The sequence below is a fragment of the Myotis myotis genome, unplaced genomic scaffold, assembly GCF_014108235.1.
Source record: "Myotis myotis isolate mMyoMyo1 unplaced genomic scaffold, mMyoMyo1.p scaffold_m19_p_17, whole genome shotgun sequence".
Taxonomy (NCBI): domain Eukaryota; kingdom Metazoa; phylum Chordata; class Mammalia; order Chiroptera; family Vespertilionidae; genus Myotis; species Myotis myotis.
In genome coordinates, this window is record NW_023416321.1 from 41,807,682 (window position 1) to 41,834,264 (window position 26,583).

Sequence of the window (26,583 nt, forward strand, 5' to 3'; positions counted from 1 at the left end):
TCCCAGCAACCGCTGCAAACCTCGGAGAGAAAGCTGCCTTCGAGTTCCGACCGAAGCCAGACAGTCCCGCTTCTCCCGTTTGAGTCTGGGTCCCCAGAGACTCGCCCGGATCTGGAGCTCAGAGTCTGAAACTCCCTCCCGATTGAAAACAACAACCGCGCCCTCCGCCTCCAGCCCGCTCCGCGTGCACTCCGCACCTGAGTATTTCACTTCAGCACTGCGCCTCCTCTGAGTCTGGGTATGATATTCTCTTTCCTCCTAGTTGTAGAATTTCCACTCAGCCAGCCTTCCTGTGGTTCTGGATGATGTCCGTTCCGTCTTTTAGTTGTTTTTTGAAGTGGTTGTTCGAGGCAGCAATCTCTGGCGTTAACCTATGCCGCCATCTTGATTTTCACTCAGTCTACCATGTTGACCGAAAGTCTACACTGAGAATAAATACAGTTGATAATAAAAAGTACATTTAAAGCGCACTATCCTAAGAGCTTCATGTATCAACTCATTTCATCTTCATAACAACACTATAAAATAGGCACTAAAGTCCCCATTTTAGAGACAAGAAAGGACAGAGGAAGAGGCAGTAACTTGCTCAAGGTCTCAAGGTCACATGGCTAATATGTATCAGAGGCAGTTTGGCCCTTACCTGCTAACTGCCCCTGTGATATTCATTTGTGCTGTTCAACCAACACTGTTGGTTCTCCTTCCCCCAAAACAAGATACATGAGTATGATTATACCTCCTAGTATCATCACTGGTGGGGGCACATGACTACCTCTGACCAATGAGTTGTGAATGAAACTGGCACATCCCTTCTGGGCCAGAGCATATAATTGCAGAAACAAGACCCTCCAGTGCTCTCTTGCTCTCTGGCACGGTGACCAGCAATGTATGAAATGGTGGCTATTCTGTCAGCCAGGGATCTTAAGTAACTATGCCCATCACTGACCCAACCTGAGTTGGTTTTTTATTCTTGCTATAAACACACAGGTCAGAAGTCTGCCATGAGTAAAACCAGGTGTCAGCAGGGCTGCATTCCTTTCTGGAGGCTCTAGGGGAGAATTAAATGTCCTTGCCTTTTCCAGCTTCGAAAGGCTGCCGGCATTCCTTGGCTTGTGGCCCCCTCTACCATCTTCAAAGCCAGCAACAGTAGATGGAGCCCTTTTCACATTACATTACTCTGAACTCTAACGTCTACCTCTATCTTCCACTTTTAAAAGCCTCTGTGATGACACTGGACCGCCCAGATAATCCAGAATAATTGTCCTACGGTCAGCTGGTTTAGCAACCTTAATTCCATCAGCAACTGATGCCCCTTGGCCATGTAACCTAATATATTCACAGGTTCTAGTATGTGACAACTTTTTGGGGGGAGTGGGGAGGTTGTACTCTTCTGCCTACCACAGTACTTTATACAAATCACATCAGCCCTTCTGGGGTGAGGCCCAAGCATCAATACTGTTTATAGGTCCCCAGATAATTTCCATGTACTGACAAGTTTGAGAACCAGTACCCTATGTTGAATATGTGGAGAGAATATACTTAGTCCTCTACTTTCATATTGCCTCTCATGTTCACATGACAGATATAAACCCCACACATGCACAGAAGAACATCACACAGTTACATACCCACGCATCTGCCATGCTAGTCGCAGGCGGAGACTCTGTTCATCACATTTTAACTCCATCCTTTTCGCTTCCTCGCCGCCTCCCAGTCCTCATCTTCCTTCTAGCCCCGGATGTGTGCATGTGTACATAGACAAACATGAGGTATTTTCCCATTTGTTGCCAAAATAAGCTGTTTTCCCTGTGGTGGCCTCCCAGAGAGACCGAGTTATGCTGGTGGTTTTCCAACATGCACATTTGCTCCTCAGAAATGGGGCAGAGTCAGCCATTTTCTTTCATAGGAACCAAGAGGCTCTGAGGATAAAAATTATATCCCTGCCGGACTATAATCAGCCTCTACTGCTCGTGTATCTGTAGGTGTTGAGAACAGGGCTGCGGCCCCCGCTGGACTGTTACTGTGATCTGAGTGTGCACTGAGGAATCTGGACAGTGGAGAAGGACACCGCTTTGGTTGTAAATATCTCTATTTGATTGACTGACCTACTGAATTATTCTCTTGGTTTTCATTAATGAGAGAAACAATAGGCTAAGATAAAGGCCAACCAGGCCATTTTGGAATCAAGTATCAAAACCTTACTAGCAAAACACATTGTACTTAGAACATAACCACAAAGCTGAAGGGTCAAATGATCATCAATTTAGAAACTCAGTTTCCAATCTCCTCATATAGATTTAAAAAAGGCCTGACCAGCACAAGGGATTATCCTGTTCATATGTCGGTGACCAAGCCTAAAGAGGACTAGGGTGAGCAGTTTAGTGGCAATGCCAGTGAGGGGAGACCTCAGTGCGCAGTGGACCTGGGCTGGTCGCTGGTGAAGGTGCGGTCAGCAGGAGAGAGCAGCGGAGGCCAAACCAAGGTCACCTCATGCATCAGAGTTTAGTGTTTCCGTTCGAGGTGAACTGCATGGGAGGCTGGGCACAGAGGACTCCGTCAGACTCCCAGACACTGTTCATAAGGAAGAACTGTGGTGCTGGTTTACTAGGAACATCCTTCAAGTTCACGCTCAAGAGGACAGGGTGTTTTGAAAGGAACACAAACAAGAAAATGAACTGGACTGAGCTGACTGAAGTAGGTGTTGCTGAAACCTAATTCTGGCATTGGCCAAACCTTCAAGCAGGAGTGGGGAACGTCCGGCCCTCGGGCTGTATAAGGCCCGAGAAATCACTTGCGCTGGCCCTGCCAAGGCGTTAGGGGTGAGTTAGTTAAATGTCTGACCAAATACAGCAGCTAATGTTTGAGTTGATAATTGTGTATGGCCCGGGAATGATGTTATAAATATCCAAATGGCCCTGGGCGGAAGAAAGGCTCCCACTAAAGTCAGCACCACGAAGAGTCAGAGAGGCACCGCTCTGGTGGGTAAACAGCTGTCTCAGCCGTCTCTGCCAGTGTGTGCCAGTCCCCATCACTCCTTTTGATGTTCAAATATCCCACATTTGGCCAATCCTCTTTATCTCTCTCTGTCAACCTTTGCGCCTTTCCCTTCCTGAAAGAAACCAAGGTGATAAGGAAGACCACTGTCTCAAGAGCATCAGTACTGGGACTAAGGGGACCAGTGTGTCCTTTGGAAGAAGCACGAAATAACTACTATGCTCCCTGAAGGACACAAAATGCTCAGAGATCGCCTATGCTTACCAGTGAACTACCATGATAAAGGCATGCTAGAGCCCATCAGTGGAATTTTCATGTTGAAAGGTTAGGAAGGGAACGTGGTAGGCTGAATAATATAGACCCTCATCCTGGTCCCTGGAATCTGTGAATGTTACCTTATATGGCAAAGGGACTTTGCAGGTGTGTTAATAAGTTAAGGATAAAAAAGGGGAAGGGATTAAGATATAAAATTACCAGCTATAAAAATAATCACAGGAATGTAAAGTACAACATAGGGAATATAGTCAATAATATTGAAATAACTGTGTATGGTATCAGATGGGTACTAGACTCACAGAGTGGTCCCTTTGTAAGCTATATAAATAACTAATCCCTTTTTGACCTCCTGAAACTAATAGACTATTGTATGTCAACTATAATTGAAAAAAATAATAAATAAATTAATTAATTAAAGATATGAGATGCAGAGATTATTCTAACATGCAGCAAAGTACAAAAACTATTGAACTAGAGAAAAGACTAGATAAGGACATGCTGACGTGGTTGCTTCTGTGGGAAAAATGTATGGGAAGTCAGCAAGTCACCTCACCCAAGAATGAACCATCAATCCTTAACCATCTACCCACAGATGACTACACAGGGGCCTATCTAAGCACGTCATAGGATGGCACGCTTCCCCAGTGTGGTGTCCCTTCTAGTCTGACCCACTGCATATGCTGCATTTCCTTGGGACAAAGAACAATTACACACATGACAGGCAGACTTTCTACAGAGCTAACTTTCTTACCAATACCACCTTTCACGGAAGGAACGGGCCAGTGACTACATCATATGCAAACACATGAATCAGCACATTCACACGAACACTATCAGGAAAAGGACTATGCCGGGAGCCGGTCCATCCTTGCTGTTTCAAAGGACCTGGCATATATGGCATACTGTCCTTAAAATGTTTGCTCACCTTCTTGGCACTATGTGTTTTAACCAAGGTCTCTGAGAAAGGTTGTTTCCCCAAGTATGGATTTTCCCCTGAAGTTAGGGAGGGAATAAAACCTCTTAACTAAGTGCCAGGCGGGTAATTAATCACTTTAACTATGAACAATGGAGATAAGAAACGCCCTAACCTTTGTAATAGAGATTGATAGGATTGAATCAACTGGTATAAATACAGACGTAATAAGACAGCAAGAGACAGAACTTAGAACACAGAACTTAGAATACGGAACCAAGAGAGACAGAACCTAGGCACAGACCCTACACAGAACGTTCTCTAGAGACAGAAGAACTTCGCTGGAGAGAACATGGCAAAAGTTCCTGGACTGAACCTGACTACAGAAATGGGCAAGAGAACCTGACTAGAACCTGGTGACTGAACCTGGCTGGAGAACCTGGACAGAACCTGGCTGGAGAACCTAGCGAGGGAACATGGCTACAGAACCTGTCTGGAGAACCTAGCGAGGGAACATGGACACAGACCCTGGCTGGAGATCCTAAGCAGAACCTCTCTGGAGATCGAGACCAGAACTTGGCTGGAGATCCTGGCTGGAGATCCTGGCTAGGCTGCTGATCAACTGAACGCTGCCTCCATGTCATTCCTTCTTCGCCAACTCCGTCCACACCTTTGGGGACCCCTGGACCTGCTGGGGCCGGACCCCAGCAGGACTACACTGTCTTCCTCTCTGGGCTTAAACTACGAAAAACCACTATTAGGACTGTAAAGATGGAGAGCTTTTCATTTGCTTTAGTCATCTATTTACTTACGATAGGTTATAGATGGGGATTGTTTATATATTATTTATTTGGGAACAAATTAACTCATTCTTCATAGAGATCCAGAAAAGTACTACTTGTACAATTTTGACAGGGACAGCCCTCCCTCCAGAGCGAGCGTCTGCCTGCTCCTGGGGCTTCCTCATACATGGTATGCTTAATAAACAGCCATTCCATCATGAGCCTCCGTAGTACTATCACCAACAGCCAAACGCACAACCTCTTACTTCTTACTTTTCTCTCCCTACTTTGTCTTCCCCAGAGAGGGAGCTAGTGAAGTAGAAGAGGCAGTCACATGAGAATCAGAAGACCTGTTTGGAATTTCAGTTCCATCCTGTATAAGTCATGTCATGTTTAGGAGTCCCTCAGCCACTCTGAGCTCTGTCTCTAACAAACTGATACCATTGCCTTCACAGTGTTAATGAAATAAAACAATACAGATGAAAGTGCTTGGCCGTAGTAAGAACTTCACGAGGCTCAGCTTTCACACATCACCCCATGCTGAAGCCTCTCACGTCTCGTCTTCCGTCGTCCTCTCATGAGCTCTGGCCCCGTATCTCCCACCGTCTCCTCAATGCTCCGGCTCGGATCCCTTACTGGCATCTCCAACTGGACATGTCTAAACTGGATTTATGATCTGCACTCACAACCATGGCCCTCCAGCTGCACTGACCGTGTCCATCAGTTAAAGTGCCATCGGTCCCCCGCCCCATCCTTTCCTCTCCATTCCCACTGCTCAACTCTCACTCAGGCTCAGAGCCTCGCAGCTCACACCTCAAGCGCCGGAGCCTGTCAGGTAAAGCCCTGTCGCTTCCAAGCCAGCCTGCTTGTGGACTGCAGATGAGTCTCTCTTCAAACAGACTCACCACATCGAGCCCTGAATAAAGATCCTCAAGCACTTTCTTGCCCTGCAGCTGGCATCTGTGATGGAGGAGGAGCCAGCTCCACTGGGCACGCAGAGGACAGTGTGCTTGTCCCCGCAGCTCCCCTGTGCCTCCCATCAGCGTGCCAGGCACTGAGTAACTTCACTCCATGATGCACGAAGGAAAGCTCTCAGAATAGATGGATCGTAAAACAAAGTATTTTTAAAAGCAGTTCCAGAGAACTGGAAATTTTTTATCAAACTTCTTTACACAGTATATAGTAACTACAATCTAAATCTGCCACAAACCACCCTCAATTGCATTAAGTATCATAATCCATTGATAGTAAACCACATTACATGTTTTGTAATATTACAATCATTTAACAAATATCCAAGCCTTCAGTATTTATACTAAATAGCAAAGGCGGTCAATCTCAGAGATGTTCTTACCATTTTGTTCCTCCAGTTCATTCCCAATCTCCTGCCCCATTTGTTTTTGGCGACTTATGATAGAAGAAAGGGCATCGAGGCCTGCATCCTGTTCTGAAAGAAAAAGTAAAAAATTAACTAAAAACCGAAGGAAACCATTTAAAGTCCAGAAATATACCCAGGCATATAACACAACTCAATATATGATAAAAGTAACATTTTAAATCACTAGGAAAAGGAGAGAGAAAACAGTTAACACTATTGGAAAAAAATGAAGAAAAAAAAATTAAGTGCCTACCTCATACCTTAAATGAAAGTGATTTCCAGATGAATTAAAATTTTAAATATTAGAAATGAGCATGAAATTTGACTATATAAACATTTAAACTTTCGAATATCTAATACATAAAGAGCATGTGCAAATCAGTAAGAATTAATCTTCCAATTTTTAAAATGGGCAAAGGATATAAACAAGAAATGAAAATGAAAAAGAATGCGAATACCCAGGGTTAACGAAGTGTGAAGAACTAGAAGCTCCTATGTACCGCGTCATGGGAGGACAGCTCACATAACTTTCTGGAGAGCAAATCGTGCCTACCTTTTTATCTGTCAGCTCTACGTCTACAAATGTATGTAAGAAAGCATCAGACAACATGCAAGATGTATATCCAATGACATTCCTTGACACATCGCTTCCTGTGCTAGTTACCAGTGTATTATCTCTCAGCTCCAAACTGACCCCCTTTTGACCGCTCTGTGAAAATGGACCTGGGTCCTTTAAATATCTTTCCTTTTGCCATCTTTGTCAGTAGAGGGGACTACAGAGACATCAGAGGAGGAAAGGTTTGCTTCCTGCCTGCACCCCGCTCTCTCGCTGGGTTCCCGCAGCCTTCCAGCTTCTCCAGTGTCCTCCAGCGCACAGAGGCCAGCAGCACCCAAGGTCAGCAGGGCACCCCCCTCCGTGGGCAGTTCCATAACAGAGTGCCTCCACTTAGACACTTCCCCAGGAATAATATCCCTAGCATCCTAGAGGGCAGATTCTAGCAGACTGTCTGGCTGCAAACCACAGGGACTTCTCTGAAATCGTTACTCTAACGTCCCGTTATAGTTAATAATTCTGTATATTAAACTTTCAACCCTCTTTCTCCTAATTGGACCCACACTGATACATTTATAATAGTGAAAAACTGGAAACTATCCAAATGCCCAAACACAATGATTTGTTTAAAAATGTATATAGAGCCATGTAATAAAATACTACAGAGCCATTAAAAGTGATATGGTCCATGGATATTTTGATGTTGAAAGAAATCCCTGATATGTTATTAAGTGTAAAAATGCAGGACACAAAACAATAAATAGTAAAAATAGCATTTTTGTTTTTTTAAATGTACTGCTTTTCTAGATTGTGAAAATTTAAAGAAAAAAAGAACTCAAAGTACTTTCTTTAAAATTTTATATTGGTTTGTTCTTTGCAGTCTCAGTAATCTCTTTGTAAGAACCATTCTCTTTGCTTTCAGGTGCATTTGGAAGAACATTCTGAGGCTGAATCTAAGGACTCTTTCTACCCAGGCAATCTGCCAGATGAGGTAACATGCCAATTGTGGCTTCATTTGTTGACGGGGTTCTTTTCATGACTAGTTCACATAAAGGCATATCTTCAAAAGCTGAAATCACAACCGTCTTCTTATGCAAGATCACGTTAACAGTGACTTGTATTTTTTCCTAGTCTTTTTATGGAATTAAGCCATTGCGCTTAACTCATTAATTCATCTGGAATTTATTTAAACTAATGGTGTGAGGTAAGGACCCCTCAGTGACATTTTTTGACACTACGTATTTTTCAAACTATACAAATGACCTGCTTTCTCCAGGGATCATTCTAAGGGACCATTTTATAGCAAAATCTCTTTATAATGAGGTCCTTTTGGTCTTTAGTAACAACCTCTTGGATGGCCTCCAAGATAAATCTATCATCAACCTAGTGCTGCTATAGGATGACCAATATTATAGCAAAATTCCAAATGCATCCCAAAAAGAATCTACATACAGGACTGAGGGTCAAGAGTCAACATGAATTAAAAGGTAAAACAATTTTAAAAGAGGAAAGACGATTCCTCTACAGTTTTCAATTAGAAAAAGAATCATTAAAGTTATGAAGTTGATTTATCTAGTAGAGACATAGATTATGAATGAAAAATAACTACTCTGCACTCTTTTTTCTCAACCTTGACTCGTGATATGGTTTAACTACCTAAAGGTTCTCTTCCTAATGCAAAACAGAAAGAGGGCTAAACATTCTGCTCCACTGAAATCATTTCTGTGAGAACTGAGCACCTCCCCACTATGGTTAAGAGAAAAACATTTTCATTCCAGAATCCAAAGACACAGACAGTCCAGGGATCTGAAACACTGCATATGTGATGATGATATTGATGACCTAAGCTTCTCCAGATCCTAAAGCAGCAATTCCAAGGGGAGGTGCTACGGTCATCTTAGAGACAATGAACCAAGTAAAATACTTCTGCTTACACAAATATAAACACAGTCATGCAGCACCATGCAAAACTATGACGTCATACTGAGTAACTCATTACTGTCATCTGCCCTACCCTATCACATAACCCAAGTCATTCCATCACAATCGATCATTTGCAACATACAACAGTCTATTAATCATGCTTCGATTTTATAATGATATTAATTTTTTAAAAATGGGTAACCATTGTGATACGTAAAATAATGTGCCCCCTAAAGATTTCCATTTCCTAATCCCTGGAACCTGGGAATATATGAGCTTACTCGGCAAAAGGAACTTTGCAGTTGTGATTAAGGTTAAGGCACTGGAAATGGGAGATTATTCGGATTGTCCAGGTGGACCCAGTGTAATCACGAGTCCTTAAGACAAAAACCTCTTCTAGCTGCAGTCACAGGGAGACATGAAGAAGGATCTGAGAGATGCAACTGCTGGCTTTGAAGACTGAAGCAGGGAACGACGAGACGGGTTGGCGGCCTCTAGCAGCTGGAAAAGGCAAGGAGATGCACTCTCCTCGGGAGCCTCCATCAAGGAAGCCAACACCTCTGCCCCAGCCCAGAGACCCACAGTGAACTTCTGACCTCCGGGACTGTAAAATAATAAGTTTGAATTTTAAGTCACCAAATTTGTACTAATTTATAATGACAGACTAGAAAATGAATACAATCATTTTTTTTAAATCCCTCTGGAATAATTAGGTGTTTGGCGATTTTCTATCTTTAGATATTCAGAAAAGCCATCTTCTAACTAAATATCATGTAATTGTGGGAGGACTATTTGGTGGCTGCAGATTAAAAATAAAGAATCATCCTACTGTACTCTTACCAAAAATAACAAACTTGATTCTGATCAAGCCACTAAATCTAACTACCAATTTACAGAAGATATGCAGGACAGAGGAATATTTTAATATATGGGCATACAAACAGCAAGATCTAGATGACGGGAACTACACGGCAAATGACCCTGTTTCTTCGACCAAGAAAATGCAAAGAAAAAAAAAAGAGAGAGAGCTGGCAAAGGAACCTATCTATTAAAGGAACCAAAGGGACATCAATTAGTTGCAATATACAGACTATATTCAGATCATGAAAAGAACAACCTAAAAATAACAAAACCCAACATCATGGGACAATCAAGGAAATCTGAACACTCGATGTTTGATTATACTATGGAATTATTATGAACTTGCTAAGGGTGATAATGGTGTTGTAATTATATTTTTAAAAAACAGTTCTTCTCTGTTTAAAACATACGTTAGAGACATATTCTGGAATATTCACCCATGAAATGATATAATAAATACCTGAGATTTGCTTCAAAATAATCCACGGAATAGGTAGTTGGGTAGACATATGGATGAAACACAATGGACTATGAATTGGTAATTGCCGAAACAATGGGTAGACTGGAATCATTATCTTACTCTTTCTACTTTTATGTTTGAAATTTTCCACAGCAAAAAATTATCAACTTTTTAACAAGTAAATAAAACAAAGGGACAGTTCTAAGAGCTGCAGCCTCAGGCCCCTGACTAAGCACATGACAAAGGCCCCTAGGGCTGGGCTGTGTCTTCTTTCCCTATGTCTTTGTCCCAGTTCAGAGCCCAACTGGTGGCACAGCGCAAGTATTTAATAAATTATGTGAAATCAAGAATAACCAAAGAGACCTCTAGGTCTGTAGAAGAAAGAAATTTAGTCTCTACTAGACATACGAAAGGGCTTCTGGTCAATACAAGACAGCCTTCTAAGTTCAGGTAGTAGAAAAGTCATTGAGGTTTACTGCCCAGTGCCCAGAGAGGACCAATGGAAATTCTCATGTTTACATATAGAGTGAGCTCTCCCTGAGTAAGGAGAAGGAAGGAACAAATGAGGAAAAGATTAGGTCAAGCTGGATAAAGCTAATCATTTTCCCAGCATTGGAAAGACTCTTAGAGCAAGATCTAAGAATAGATGATTTTATTGTGAGATTTTAGTGAAAGATTCCTGGTCTAGGTGATAGTTACAAGGAAGAAAGTTGTCTGTAAAGTACGAATTGCAAGGGTTTAAAGATAAGCTACTCTGACTTGCTGGAATCTGACTAGCCACCTTCCCACCAGGCCTAAGAACACAGAAATCTAGAAAAACATGCGGCTTTCTGCTAGAATCCAGAAAGGACACCTATAAAATAACAGTTAAGAAACCCCATCAACAAAGACCTCCTGAGTGAAGATAGAACAATACCTCATACCTTCTCCAAGGTCTGCCGTCGACTCAGACAGGGGTCTGTATTAATCACAAAGTTACCTTCCCTTGTTCTATCTCGGGAATTTTTGAGGAGATCTAGGTACTGTCATCACCTCCTCCATCTCATGCTTAATGTCCATTTGTGCCTCAAATTACAGCGTGACTAACACAGAAGCCGAGACCGGCTGACTGGCTGTAACAAGGCCTAGCTTCTAGCTTAGTCGAGGAAGGCATCCGTTGCCGAGTCCAAGGTCTGCCAACAAACTGTTATTTTAGGATGATTTTCAGAGTGTTTCTAAGGGTCAACTAAAGTACAGAAAGGCTAACAGAGTGTATGGGCCAAAGGAAGCTAGAAATGACCCTTCGTGGTGCTTTATTTTTATCTGGTGCAGGCCCTGGTGATGAAACAAAGCCATAGCAACCTCAGCACATTGCCAAGAGTCTTGAGGCAGAGAAAAGGCTAACAGGGCTTCATCTAAATTTTTACTTCCATTTTTGTGTTTATCCTTGAAAATCAACTGCTAGGAAAGCAGAGAGGGATCCAGCATTTCAAAACACAAAGGTAAACGCAGAAAAACAAACTGACCTACAGTATGAGCTGCTACTCTCGTCCATTCCTTCCTCTCCCCACCCTCCAACAAACCGCCAAGGCTCTGCATCGCAGTAAGGATGCTCTGTCACAGGGACTCACTGACAAAAACTTGCAGGTGGCATCTGCTCACACTGACTGTAGCACCTTCTCGGTGACAGGGATACTGTACCTAACTGGAAAGAGCTTTTCCTGGCACAAAGCCACAATGCCAGAAAATTCCTTAGCGTGATCTAACAAGACCAGCTTTTCAGGAGCCATGAATCCTGAAGAGTGAGGCACTGCTAATGAATGGCTGTGCTTCGGGTACAGCTGCATTGCTCTAGATTTCTCCACTTTGCTTCAAACATGACAATGGGTGAGGTCTGCGGAACTGCAGATACGAGGGAGACACCGTGTCTCGTTCGCTGGAGATCCTCACAACAGAATTAGACTTCTGCTTCTCGCCAAGATGAACGGACAGGGACCAGATTTACTTCTGGCCTGAAACTTGGGGGGAAATCACACACACAAAAAAACCACAGGCAAAATATACCCCTCCTCCCCCCCAAAAAAATCATTTCAAGACACAGACATTAGGAACTGAAGGACGTGATCCCTGAGAGAGGGGAAACAAACGAGATTAGTGCCCTGGGAGAGCTGCCAGGCTGTGGGGGTGGGACAGATGGACTCAGGTGGAGCCTGGCCATCGCCCTGAGTTGAAAAGAATCAGAACAGGTCAGGGTGGCGAGAGTATTCGGGGCACAGGACCAGAGAGGAGAGAGGTGTGCCGAGAGAAGCCTGGGGGTCCGCACGGGGACCATCTTGAGGCTTCAGCTGAGTGCTGGTCAGGGCACTTAGCTGAGGAAACTAACCAAGGCTGGGGCAAGCACCCCCCAAAAGGGGCCTCTGGGCGCAAACAGGGTTGGACACAGTTCCATTCCCACTGACCAGGTCACCTCATAATTCACTAGGCAGAGTGCAGGCGGACCTCGTTTTATGGTACTCACTTTATTGCACTTCACAGATGTTGTGTTTTTTACAAAGTGAAGGCGAGTCCCTCCACCAGCAAGAAGATTACGACTCCCTTTGTTGGGACGCTCACTCCGCTGCAGCGGGCTGGAACAGAACCCGCAACGTCCCCGAGGGGTGTCTGTGCTCAGAAGGCTTTTGGCTCAGTAGTGGGGTAAATGACCGCTAGCCTGGCGTCAGCAAACATCTTCTATAAAGGGCCAGATATTAAATATCTTAGGCTTTGTGGTTCATACTGTCTCGAGACCAACTACTAAACTATGCAATTGTAGCAGGAACGCATCCATAGATAAAATGAATAAGCATGGCTGTGTTCCCAGGAGACTTTATTTATGGACACAAAACTTCGAATTTCATATAATTTTCAGTCACAACATATTCCCCTTTTGACTATTTTCTGAACACAGAGAAATGTGAAACACATTTTTAGTTTACAAAAACAGGTAGCAGGCCGAATGTGGCCACAGGTTATGGTCTGCGGACCCCTGCTCTAAAGCACACACTGATCTGGTCCACATTACAAAGCAAGACCCAAATAACAGCATCCCAGAGAAGAATCTCAAAAGTATTTCTAGAAATACAAAGCTACCCAGTACCAGCCCTGGCTGGTGCTTCTCAATGGTTAGAAAAGTCAGCCTGCACACCAAAGGGGCACAGGGCATGTACCTGGGTTGCAGGTTCAATCCCAAGCCCTGGTCAGGCAGTGTGCAGGAGGCAACCAATCTCTCTCTACTTCTCCTTCCCTCCCTTCCTCCCTGCCTTTATCCCTCCTTCCTCCTTCCCTTCCTTCTACTTTCTCTAAAAATCAATTAAAAAAAAATATTCTCAGGTGAGGATTAACTATACACACACACACACACACACACACACACACACACACTAGGGGCCCAGTACACGAATTTATGCATGGGTGGGGTCCGGCTGGCCCGCCCTGATGGGGACCCGATCAGGCCAAGCCAGTGGGGGGGGAGGGGCTGCAGGAGGTTGGCTGGCCAGCCCTGCCCCCAATCAGGATGGGGGAGCCGATTGGGGACTGGGTTTGGTGGGGGAGGGGGACTGATTGGGTCCCAGATCAGGCTGGTTGGCTACTGTAGTGCACGTCACAGCCACCTGTCATACTGGTCGTTCCACCATTCCAGTTGCTGGGCTTTTATATATATAGATAGAAAAATTCACAGTACCTGGCTTCCAAATGAATACTTCTCCTCTAATATTAGAAATAAGACAAGGATGTCTGCTCTTACCATTTCTATAAAGCAAGGGAGGAAAAAAAGACATCCAGATTGAAATGAAGTGAAACTATACCAACTGAAAAACAGAGACTATCAGAGTGGATCAAAACAGAGGAGCCAACTATATCCTGTCTACAATAAAACCCCACTTTAAACCTAAAAGTACATACAGATTAAAAGTAAATAAATGGAGAAAGATATACCTTTCTAACACTAATCAAAAGAAAGCGGGAGTAGTTATTTTATTTCAGAGCTGACCTCAAAGCAAATAAAGTTATCGGGAATAAAGAGGGGCCTTATGTAATTATAAGGAGGTTAATTATCCAAAAAGAAATAATCCTTAATGTGTAAGTGCCTAATAACAGAGCATCTAACTACTGCATGAGGTAACGAGTGATAGAACTGCAAGGAGAAATAGATGAATCCACTATCATAGTGGTAGACCTCAACACACCTCTGTTAGAAATGGAAAGATCCAGCAGGCAGGAAATCAGTAAAAACATAAATTCAACACCATCAATCAACTGGATATAATGTACATCTATAGACTACTTCATTAAACAGCAGAATAACATTCTTCTCAAGCTTATATGGTACATTCACCAAGACAGACCACATTCTGGGCCATAAAATGCACCTTAACAAACTTAAAATAGAAATCATACAATGTTTGCTCTCAGACTAAAATGAAATTAAGCTAGAAATTAATAACAGAAAGAAAAATCGAAAATACTAAAATATACAGAGATTAAACAACACACTTTTACAGATTTTTTTATAAATGTTTTTATTGATTTTTTTAAAATATGTATTTCATTGATTTTTTACAGAGAGGAAGGGAGAGGGATAGAGAGTTAGAAACATCGATGAGAGAGAAACATCGATCAGCCGCCTCCTGCACACCTCCCACTGGGGATGTGCCCGCAACCCAGCTACATACCCTTGACTGGAATCGAACCTGGGACCCTTCAGTCCACAGGCCAACACTCTATCCACTGAGCCAAACCGATTAGGGCTTGATTTATTATTATTATTATTATTATTATTATTATTATTTTTAGAAAGAGAGAGAAGAAGGGATAGGGAGAGAGATCAGAAACATCAATGAGAAACATTGACTGGCTGTCTCCTGCACACCCCCTACTGAAGATTGAGCCCACAACCTGGGCATGTGCCCTGTCTGGGAATCAAACCAGTTCCCTCTTGATGTGTGGGTGGATGCTCAACCACTGAGACACACCAGCTGGGCTAAACAATACGCTTTTAAATAACACCTGTGTCAAAGAAAAAAAATCTCAAGAGAAATTTTTAAATATTTTGAACTAATGTAAATGAAAACAACATCAAAATTTATGGGATGCAGCAAAAGCAGTGTATAGAGGAAAATTTATAGCACTGAGGTAGTAAAGGGTGTCCCAAAATTCACGCAAGAAGTAATTTTGATAGAAAACACAGGTTTATTAGTAAAAATTGTAAATTTTTTATTGATTCATAAAGCATACAGTATAGGGTTATGTATGGAGTAGCATATTGGGTAAATGGCCTCTACAGCTTTGCTGGCACATACGCACTCTTTTGTTGAAATTTTCCATGACCGTTTTGCATAAATGTGGCTGAATTTCGATGAGGTTCATTTTCATCTTGATGGCTTGGTTAATCGACAAAATTGTCGCATTTGGGGTTCAGAAAATCCACGAGTGATTGTTGAGAAACACAACGTGTCACTGTTTGGTGCGGATTTGGGGCTGGAGGCATCATCGGACCATTCTTCTTCAAAAAATGCGGCTGCTCAGGCAATAACAAAGCCAGCAAAGCCGTGGAGGCCATTTACCCGATATCCTATTCCGTACATAACCCTGTACTGTATACTTTATGAATCAATAAAAAATTTACAATTTTTAATTAAAAAACCTGTGTTTTCTATCAAAATTACTTCTTGCGTGAATTTTGGGACACCCTTTAGAAAAGAAGAAAGATCTGTGTTCAGTAACATAAACTTCACCTTTAGAAACGAGAAAAAGAACAAATTAAAATCCAAAGTAAGCAAAAGAAAAGAAATAAGAATTAGAACAGAAATCAATGAGACTGAAAACAGGAATTCAAAAAACTAATGCTAGTTCTTTGAAAAGATTAAAAAAAAAATCAATAAGCCTCTAACCAGATTAACTAAGAAAAAAGGAGAGGACACAAATTAATAACAGAACTGAAAAAGGAAACATTACTACAGATCTCATGAACATTAAAAGAATAATAAAAAATATCATGAACAACTTTATGCCACCAAATGTGATAACCCAGATGAAATGGACCAATTTCTTGAAAGATACAAACTGCCAAAACTCACACAAGAAGAAACAGACAATCTGAATAGGCTTTTATCTAAAGAAACTGAATTAACAATTAACAACCACCCCACATAGAAAGCAACAAGTGGGTTCGCTGTTGAAGCCTACCACACATTTAAGGAAGAAACTGTAACATTCCTCAAATGTTATAACCACAGCAAGTTGGATTTATCCTAGGTATGTAAGGCTGGTTCAACACTCAACAATCAAATCCATCACAATTTGTTGAGAAGACTTCATTGTATTACCTTTGGTCCTCTGTCAAAGATCAGTTGACTATATTTGCATGGATTTATTTCTGGGCTGTCTATTCTGTTCCATTGATCTATTGGGTGTATTTTTTTCATCAGCACTAAATTTTTTCTTTATCTTTGATTTTCTGTAGTTTGAAAATGATATGCCTAGGTGTCGTTGGGTTTTTTTGTTAGTTTGCATTTAACCTACCTTGTTACTTTTAACAAATTTTAGTGAACAGGCTGTATGTTGGGAAAAGCACTGTAGTAATTTCACCAACATAAATAAATATTATATATCTTCAATTATAGTCTACATATTTAAATCTAAGAGTTACCGCTGGTAAACAATATTTGGCCAATGATTAGCACGTGATCACACCACCTGAAGCTAGATTCTGTTGTCACATGGCATGACCTTCTGCAGCGGTTTTAACGCTGCCCGCTGATGTTCCCATATGCACTGAGTCACGCCCTAGCCGTGTGCGTTTGTTTACTCCTGGTGACTGGTGAATGCACACATTAACTAGACTTATTCGGTATAAATTTAAAATTACAGTAATACATAGAAAACTTTTCTATGAAATTAAACTTTTCATACATTTTAATTACACAAACCTGTCTACGTAAGTAAAAGCAGGTAAGATAATTAATTTGTCAATTTTTTAACATATGCATTCAGAAAACCTGCTTTATCATATAACGGACTTTTAGTTTTAACGGACACCCCCTCGCCCAAATTAGTCTGTTATATCAAGGTTTTACTGTAATCATTAGGGCGATACATATTAGAACCACAATGAAATGCAACACAGATTATTAAAATGTCTAAAATGAAAAAGACTGACTGTACCACGTTTGCTGAGGATCTAAAACAAATAGAACACCCAGCTGGCGTGGCTCAGTGGTTGAGCATCGACCTATAAACCAGGAGATCATGGTTCGATTCCCGGTCAGGGCACATACTCTGGTTGTGGGCTCGATCTCCAGTATGAGGCATGCAGGAGGCAGCCAATCAATAATACTCTCTCATCATTGATGTTTCTATCTCTCTCTCCCTCTCTCTTCCTCTCTGAAACCAATAAAAATATATTTTAAAAAAATAACACAAATAGGAGACATACATCTTTTGATGATGATGTAATATAGTACAGACACTTTCAAAACTAGTGTGATAATTTCTTTAACAGTTAAACATACACCTACATTGACCAGTCATTCCTCTAGCAGGGATTTACCTAAGAAAATGAAAATTTATGTCTATACAAAGACTTGCATATGAACGTTCAATTGCAATTTTATTTGTAATACCAAAATACTCATCAACATGTGAATGGACACAAAGATTGTGGTTAATTCAAGCCATGTAATACTATTCTGCAATACAAAAGAATGAAATACTGACCCATACAACAATGTGGATGAATCTTAAAATAATTATGCTTCAATAAAGAAGCCAGACTCCTTCCTCCTAAAAGGAGTACATACTGTATGATTCCATTTATGCAAAATTATAGAAAATAGAAACTAATTTATAGTGACAGAAAGCAGATCAACAGCTGTCTAGGGATTGGGGGAGGAGCAATAGTAAGAATTACAAATAGACATGAAGGAAACTTTTGGGAATAATGATTATGTTCATTATTTTGATTATAGTGATGGTTGCACAGGTGTATACATATGTCAAAGCTTAGGGCAGCAGTTCTCAACCTATGGGTCGCAACCCCTTTGGCGGTCGAACGACCCTTTCACAGGGGTCGCCTAAGACCATCCTGCATATCAGATATTTACATTATGATTCATAACAGTAGCAACATTACAGTTATGAAGTAGCAACGAAAATAGTTTTATGGTTGGGTCACAACATGAGGAATTGTATTTAAAGGGCCAGAAGGTTGAGAACCACTGGCTTAGGGACTCACATACACTGTGTGCCATTTATAATAATGTCAACTGCACCCCAAAAAGCTGTTTTTAAAAAGTAGAATTAGAATGAATAACATCTCAACACTGACATGAAATAATATCCATGATACATATTAAATAAAAAATTAAAAAGCTGTAGAATTATATATATCATAAATCCATTTATGCAAAATATGTATCCTTATACTGAATATATGCATGTGTATTGACAAAAAGTCTGAGGAAATATATATTAGCTTGTTTATATATTGGAGAAGCAATATGGAAAGCTTTTTATTTATATATCTCTGTATTGTTTGAACTTTGTATAACAATTGTGCATTACTTCTGAAATTTAAAAGATAGAAGACAGTAAAAGAAATAATTAGCAGGTTTATAAGTCACTGGGCAAGATGAACTTCAAGGTAAAGGCCAAACTGACTTATTTTAATAAGGAAACGATGGAGTCTGTGTTTGCAGAATAAATTCCCCATTGCCTTGGATTCAGGGGGCTAACCAGCCTCAGAGCTGCCGGCCGCTCTCTCCCAGGGGGAGTCACTACCTCCTGAGTCACCTTCATGGATGACATCATCTGTCTGTTCCCCAGGTTTCCTGAGGCACAAAACTGCCAGGGGCTTTAGAAGACCAACAGTTCTCCCTCTGATATTCAACGGGCATAGGAAGAGTCAGGGCTACAGGAAAAACCTGACAAGGTTCCTGAGCCCACAGTCCTTGGGTAGTCAGTACCTTGGATGATTTTCTGCTGCTGTTGCCGGATTTCATCAAAACCCAAGCCACTGGTCTCCTCCGGCTCCTCAAAGAGCCAAGGGTTGGGTACGCCTCGCTTCGCCCCTCCCGTCATCAGGCTGGACCTAAGAACAAGATTAAATGTGTTACATAACTCCAAAAATATAGCTCTGCTGCAAATTACTCCCACAAGTGCGGAGGTGGCCAGCCTCGAATGCTTTGAAAATTCAATTCAACCACAATTTATTGCAGCCTACGCTGATGCCAGCAACTGCGTTCGGTGCTGGAAGAGACCTGAGGAGGAATAAAGCGCAAGCCTGCTCCTCTGGAGAATTACAGTCTGTTAAGGAGGCTACGGCAGCACGTAATACTCTTACTAATCCTCCAAGATACATTTGAGTCAATAATCACAAATGAGGGCCTTAAATTTCAAAATCACGAGGTCAGTGGAAATAGCCTTTTTAAGGATAAAGTTTGTCTCACAGGCCCTGTAACATCAAAGGCACATATTTTATCTCAAGAAGACCCAAATTTGCAACCACAGATTATAGCATTAAAAAATGACCATATAATTTTCTATTAATGGGTATTTCGTAGCTCACAGACAGGGTTCAAATCCAATTTTATGAATGTAATGTAGCATTCATAACATAATAAATTCTGAATTATCGATCTTAATTTCTCTCCCTCTAGTGAACCACATGCCCCTTCTGCGCCAGACACGTTGGTCTCCTTGCTGTCTGAGAACGGGACACGCACGCTCCCAGCCTCAGTCCCATGTTTAAGGGGATCTTCTCATCTCGAGTACCCCCTCTTGTGTTCCCACCTGTCCACCCTGCCCAAGCCCCAAGGACCATCCTGTTCATGAAACCATCTCTGACCACTTCAATCCAGATGTGAACAGTCACTCACTTTAGAGTTCACAGGATTCATAAAAAATGACGATGGTGACAATGGCGACATAGCAGTAGGAGTAGTGACAACGTACGTGCAGGCACAGCTCCAGGAGATTTACAGGTATTCACTAACATTATCGGTGATTCTAGCCCTTTCTTTGCCCATCTCTTTTATTGTCTACAAATAACTGCCACCCTATTGTTTAACCTTTTATATAAATGTCTACTCGGCAGAAGGCAGGAACTGAAAATCACCCGTGATGGGACTGCACACAGCTTCCCAACACGGAGTGAATAGCTGTGAGCTCCACCCACTACCAGCAATACGGTAACATCTGCCTCAGAGAGCCCGGTTGGTTGCAGTGTAGTCCCCCTACACCGAAAGGTGGTGGGTTCAATCCTCAGTCGGGGAGAGTAAGGGAGACAACCAATTGCTGTTTATCTCACAATAATGTTTCTCTTTCTCCCTTCCTCTCTCTAAAAATAAAATAAAAAAGTAAAAAAATAAAGCACAAAGCTTTAAAAAAGTTCTCGGCAATAACAAAGTTATCTTGGTCTTACTCTCACTATAAAAGCAATAGTAAACGGCGGTAAAAATGATTCCCTAATGCCTTCTTTCCTGGTTATCTGATTCTAAAACTTCTGTTACGTTTTCCAAGGCTGAACTACCTCTCTCTCTTTTCTTCTGGTGTCTGTCTTTTGCTGATGCCCCAAACCTGTGGGAAATCCAGCAATGGCCACCCTCTACTAACGAAGCAGGTCAGCTCGCAGGCGTCACTATGCAGAGACCTGATTTTCTTTTCTTTGCGTTTTACGCTCAACTTAATGTTTGGACTGATGCCTACTATTACTCAGTATTCTCCTAGGTAAGAAGAAAATATGGAAGAATTTAAGACATAATTCTTGTTTTCAGGGAGTTTACAATCAAACTGAAAAGAAAAACTAACCACCCATGCAGCAGTTACTGACTGAAGTTAAGAAAACTGCAGCTCTGTCTCCCTGGGCACTTCCAGCACCTCCTCAGCCCATAAAACAAGTGAACTAAGTAGGTCAATGGTTTTCAAAAGTTCTGGTCAAATGCTCGAGGAATAAGACACCCTCATTAACAGCCATTAATAGCGGTTTGGGAGGTGAGAGGGGAGCCAGGCGTTCCCTTTACTCTTACAGGAAATGATTTTCCATCATTGGACATCACCGAATAAGATGATCTGTAGGATCCTTACTGCTTTCATTAAAATTTTTCTCATTAAGTAGTAAACTGCATAAATAAGAACAGAAAGAAAACAATTCCCCACAAAATCCATTCTCCTCTCCCCCAGTCTTTCTATTTCACCACAGACCCATGGGCTCAGGCCAAATACCTTGGAATGCTCTCTGACTCTCTCTCTCCTATCCCACACATCTAACCCATTGGAAATCCTTCAAAACGTATCTAAAACCTGACGATTTCTCCTTTACTCTGCTGCTTCCGCCCTCCTGCTCCTGCCTCCTGCTCCCACTCCCACCCTCTACAATGTACTCCCCAAAGAGCTGTCAGAGTGATCACTGTAAAAATAGATCTGCTTCCTCTGCTCTTCCCATCCACCTTTAAAACACGACATCTTTACTATAACTACAAGCCACACTAGTTTCCTTGCTGCTTAGAATACACTGAGCACATTCATATCTCAGGGACTTTGCACCCACTGGCCCCTCCAACCTACCATGGCTAAGGCACGCCTCCCTGTCCTCCCCGAGCCCCACCCCATGGTCACGTGGCCTTGCTCCCTTATTCATTCTACCTTGCTGAAATGTCATCTCAGACAGGTTTCCCTGACCACTCTAAAACAGTACCCTTCCCTATAACTCAGCCCCCCAATCCTGCTATATTTTTCTTTATAGTATTTAAACCACCTGCTATTATATATTTGTTGATTTTCGGTCTCCTACACAAGACTACAAGCTCCACAATGATAGGGACTGTCTTGTTTGTTACTGTATCCTCAGTGCCTGGCATAATAGACACTGAAAAAAAGGCTGAATGAATTAACTAATTCAGCAAAAAACATAACCAAATGAATGAAATAAACAGGTGTAGTCAGGATATTATAGCATCATATGCTGGTGCTGTGTTTTGTCATTTCAAAGGCATTTCACAAACATTATTTCATTTGAATTGTACACAAGCCTGTGTGTAAGTCAGAGTTGGTATTACTGACAAGAAAACTAAGGTAGCCCAGCCGGCGTGGCTCAATGGTTGAACATCAACCCATGAACCAGGAGATCATGGTTCGATTCCCAGTCAGGGCAAATGCCTGGGTTATGAGCTTGATCCCCTGTGTGAGCGTGCAGGAGGCAGTCGATCAAAGATCCCTCATCATTGATGTTTCTCTCTCTCCCCCTCTGCCTTCATCTCTGAAATCAATAAAAATATCCTATCTAATAAAAGAGAAACATGGTAATTAGCGTACGACCGCTACCCTTCCCATTGGCTAATCAGGGCAATATGCAAATTAACTGCCAGCCAAGATGGCGGCCGGCAGCCAGGCAGCTGGAAGCTAACATGAGGCTTGCTTGCTTCAGTGACGGAGGAAACCAACGTTCCCCGCCTGCCGCTGCCGGCCTCTGAGCTTGCAGTTTAAGAAACACTGTAACAAATATAGAAGCTAAACAAAACCCCAGAAACCAGCTTTCAGCCTGCCAGGATCTCAGAGCTGGAGTTGATACAGTGTCTCGATTATAGAACTTAAACAAACCAGATACCTGCTTTCAGCAGCAGAGGCCTCAGAGCTGGAGCCAGAGCTAAAGCTGGCCCAGAATTAAAAAAAAAAAAAAAAAAAAGGAAAAAAGGAGCGGTTGGGAGCTTCAGTCACCCGTCAGCCTGAAAACAGCCCTCAGCCCCTCACCCAGACTGGCCAGGCACCCCAGTGGGGACCCCCACCCTGAAGGGTGTGACCAGCTGCAAACAGCCATCATCCCCTCATCCAGGCTGGCCAGGCACCCCAGTTGGGGACCCCCACCTGAAGGGTGTGTGACCAGCTGCAAACAGCCATCATCCCCTCACCCGGCTGGCCAGGCACCCAAGCAGGACCCCCACCCTGATCCAGGACACCCTTCAGGGCAAACCAGCTGGCCCCACCCATGCACCAGGCCAATATCCTATATAGTAAAAGGGTAATATGCCTCCCAGCACCGGGATCAGCGGAGCCATGAGGCCTCCCGGCACGGGGATCAGCATGACAGGGGGCAGCGCCCAAACCCCCTGATCGTCCTGCGGCTCTGTGTGTGACAGGTGGCGGGGCCACAACCTCCCTATCCGCCCTGCTCTGTTTGTGACAGGGGAAGGTGCCCCAACCCCCTAATCAGCCCTGCTCTGTGCCTGATAGGGGGGAGCTCCCCAACCCCCTGATCGCCCTGCGGCTCTGTGTGACAGGGTGCGGCGCCCCAACCCCCCCGCCCCCACGGGCCCTGCTCTGTGTGTGACGGGGTAGAGCCATAACCTTCCCATAGGCCCTGCCCTGAGTGTGAGAGTGGCAGCGCCCCAACCCCCTGATCGAACCTGCTCTGTGGGTGATAGAGGGCGGCGCCCCAACCCCCCCCCTCCATGGGCCCTGCTCTGTGTGTGATGGGGTAGAGCCATAACCTCCCCATCGGCCCTGCCCTGAGTGTGACAGGGGGCAGTGCCCCAACTCCCCAATCGGCCCTACCCTGAGCGTGACTGAGGGTGGCATCCCAACCTCCCAATCCGCCCTGCTCTGTGCATGACAGGGGGTGGCGCCCCAACTCCCCAATCGGCCCTGCTCTGAGCCCGACCAGGGGCTGCACCTAGGGATTGGGCCTGCCCTCTGCCACCCGGGAGCAGGCCTAAGCCAGCAGGTCGTTATCTCCCGAGGGGTCCCAGACTGCGAGAGGGCACAGACCGGGCTGAGGGACCCCCCTTTCCCCCGAGTGCACAAATTTCTGTGCACTGGGCCTCCAGTGTTTAAAAATAAAAGAAAACCAAGGTAAAGAAACATCACAGTGACTTTCTCCAGGTCACACCCTTAGTGGCAGAGCTAAATGTTCAATGCACAGCTTCTGGCTCTAAACCCAAGACAAAATTTTGAAAAAGCAATTCCCCAACACCCTAGAAATATTTTCCTAATCCTAACTTCCAGCAGGCTCTACATCTGCATTTATTGCTTTTTGTTTAGGAAACTCCAACTGATATTCCACTCCAAATCCAATATATCCAAAATCCAATTCATTACTTTCAGCCCACAGCTGTGTTCCTCCTCTGCTCTGTCTGGTTAGCACCATCACTGTATTCCCAATCACCCAAACCTCCCCCCCCCCCCAGCCCCATGTCCTCTCAATGTCCCAGGCCTTCCTCAGAGGTGGTCCTCAAGCATGTGCCCTCACTGCATCCCCACTGGCACTGCCCTCTTCAGCTCGCATGTAAAAGATGGTCATAGCCTTCAGACTGGTCTCCCTGTTCCCAGTCACCCTCATTCAAACCATCTCCGCCTCTGTGGCCAGAACTCCTTCTAAAGTGGAGTCTCGCCGCAACATTTCCCTATTTTCAAACTTTCACAATTCCCTAGAACAGTGATAGCGAACCTTTTGAGCTCGGCGTGTCAGCATTTTGAAAAACCCTAACTTAACTCTGGTGCTGTGTCACGTATAGAAATTTTTTGATATTTGCAACCATAGTAAAACAAAGACTTATATTTTTGATATTTATTTTATATATTTAAATGGCAGGGGGAAAGGAGACATATGTAATACTCTTTGTAATAATTTAAGAAAAACAAAAAAATAAAAAATAAATAAATAAATGCCATTTAACAAAGAAAAATCAACAAAAAAAAATGAGTTCACGTGTCACCTCTGACGCACGTGTCATAGGTTCGCCATCACCTCCCTAGAAGGTACAGATCAGGTTTAAGCTTTACAATGTGGCCCCACTGATCTCTGCCAACACCCCTTCCATGCCCTGCTCTTCCTCCAGCCCCACAGCCCCTCAGAAGTGGAGACAAAGGCACAAACTTTCACACTCTCATGTTTTTGCATGAGTCTGGAGGGTCCCCACCCCCACCCCTTTGTCCATCTGGCAAAATTCTATTCACCCCGTAAGGCTCAACTCAAATGTCACTTCTGCTGTTTAGTCTTGCCTGCTCCCCGTCCCCACCCCCTTCCCTCGAATCAATCACTCCCTGGTGCTCCCCTGGCACTTTGTTCGAAACCTCCAACGTGGCATTTATCAAGCAGGATTGTAGTTAGTTATTTGCTCATCTGTCTCCCTTCCTGAATGACGCGCTCTGTAAGGAGAGCGGCCACATGACAGTCTCGTTTATACCGCTAGTGCCGAATAAGCAGAGCCGCTGCGCATGCTGGGCAGGAAGCCTTCAGTGCGTGTTCATGAAACAGGATGGGAAACCACTGAGCTTATTAAGCAAGAGAGACAAGATGAGAGGGGTAGTTAACCTTTTTATCATGAGGTTGTCTTTTTTTTTAATATCTTTTTATTGACTTCAGAGAGGAAAGGAGAGAGAGAGAGAGAGAGAGACATCAATGATGAGAGAGAATCATTGGTCGGCTGCCTCCTGCACGCCCTGCACTGGGGATTGAGCCCGCAACCTGGGCATGTGCCCTGACCAGGAATCGAACCACGATCTCCTGGTTCATCACTGAGCCACACCGGCTGGGCGAAATTGGTTTTTTACTAAAAAAAAAAAAAAAAGGCAAAAGAAACCAACTGCTGTCCGCCTTTCAGATTTTAGAGCAAATGGAGAGAATGTTACTAGAAAGGGACTTGTCACTAAAACACGTTTGGAAGGACAACAAGGGAGTGTTTCTCCTTCGAAAAGTTAAAGAAAGGGGATGCTAAAAACTCTCTTTCAGAGGTTAGGATAGACTCCCAATGTTCTTTTAAATAAATTAATAACTTCTATCCACATTCTTTCAAGATGCAAGTTATCTAAAAAATGGCACTTATCAAATAAATGCCACATTAATAAACAGGTCAGGTATGTCATAAAGATTTTACCAAAAAATTGTACAGTCTCTTCTAAAGATATAAAAATACTGCATTTCCATCCCCCAAAGCAAATGATGTTCATTTTTAAATTATAACACGTGACGCGGGGGGCAGAGATAAGCCGCGTTTTTCTGCGGACAAATGTAGCTGAAGCTGTTAGAGTTCGCAGAGGGGGCTGCTAATCCCACTGACTAAGGACGGGGAAAGGCGGTGAATTCCGAGCAGCAGCTTTCTTTAGCTTTGCTGACCATTCCAAGAAGATGTCAAAATGACTATAGAAAATGCCTGTTCTATCTGAAAAAAATCTCCAGGAGTATTCACAGGCTGCACTGAGGCTGGAAGTTAGGGTTAGGGAGATATTTCTAGGGTGTCAGGGAATTGCTTTTTCAAAATGTTGTCTCGGTAGTTTCTTCCTGTGATTCCAGAGATGCACAGAGGCTCAAATTTCAAGCAGAAATAGATTCCTTGACATCGATTCTTTAAGGAAAATCTGGCAGCAACATGCAGACTGGATCGCACTGAGGAGAGCGCAGTCAGAGGCGGGCCAGGAGCGAGTGTCCTCCGGGCGGAA

General features: G+C 43.2%; 1 protein-coding gene across 3 annotated transcripts in view; it reads right to left on the reverse strand.

Annotated features, from left to right (window-relative positions):
* Positions 1–26,583, reverse strand: part of STX8 (syntaxin 8) — a 230,323-nt gene that overhangs the window by 167,610 nt on the left and 36,130 nt on the right. For all 3 annotated transcript variants that reach the window (XM_036341589.1, XM_036341587.1, XM_036341590.1), the window contains exons 5-6: positions 19,119–19,243; positions 6,317–6,409 (exon numbers count right to left, since the gene is read on the reverse strand). In XM_036341589.1, the coding sequence (XP_036197482.1) occupies positions 6,317–6,409; positions 19,119–19,243 (218 nt within the window). The remainder of the gene's footprint in view (positions 1–6,316; positions 6,410–19,118; positions 19,244–26,583) is intronic.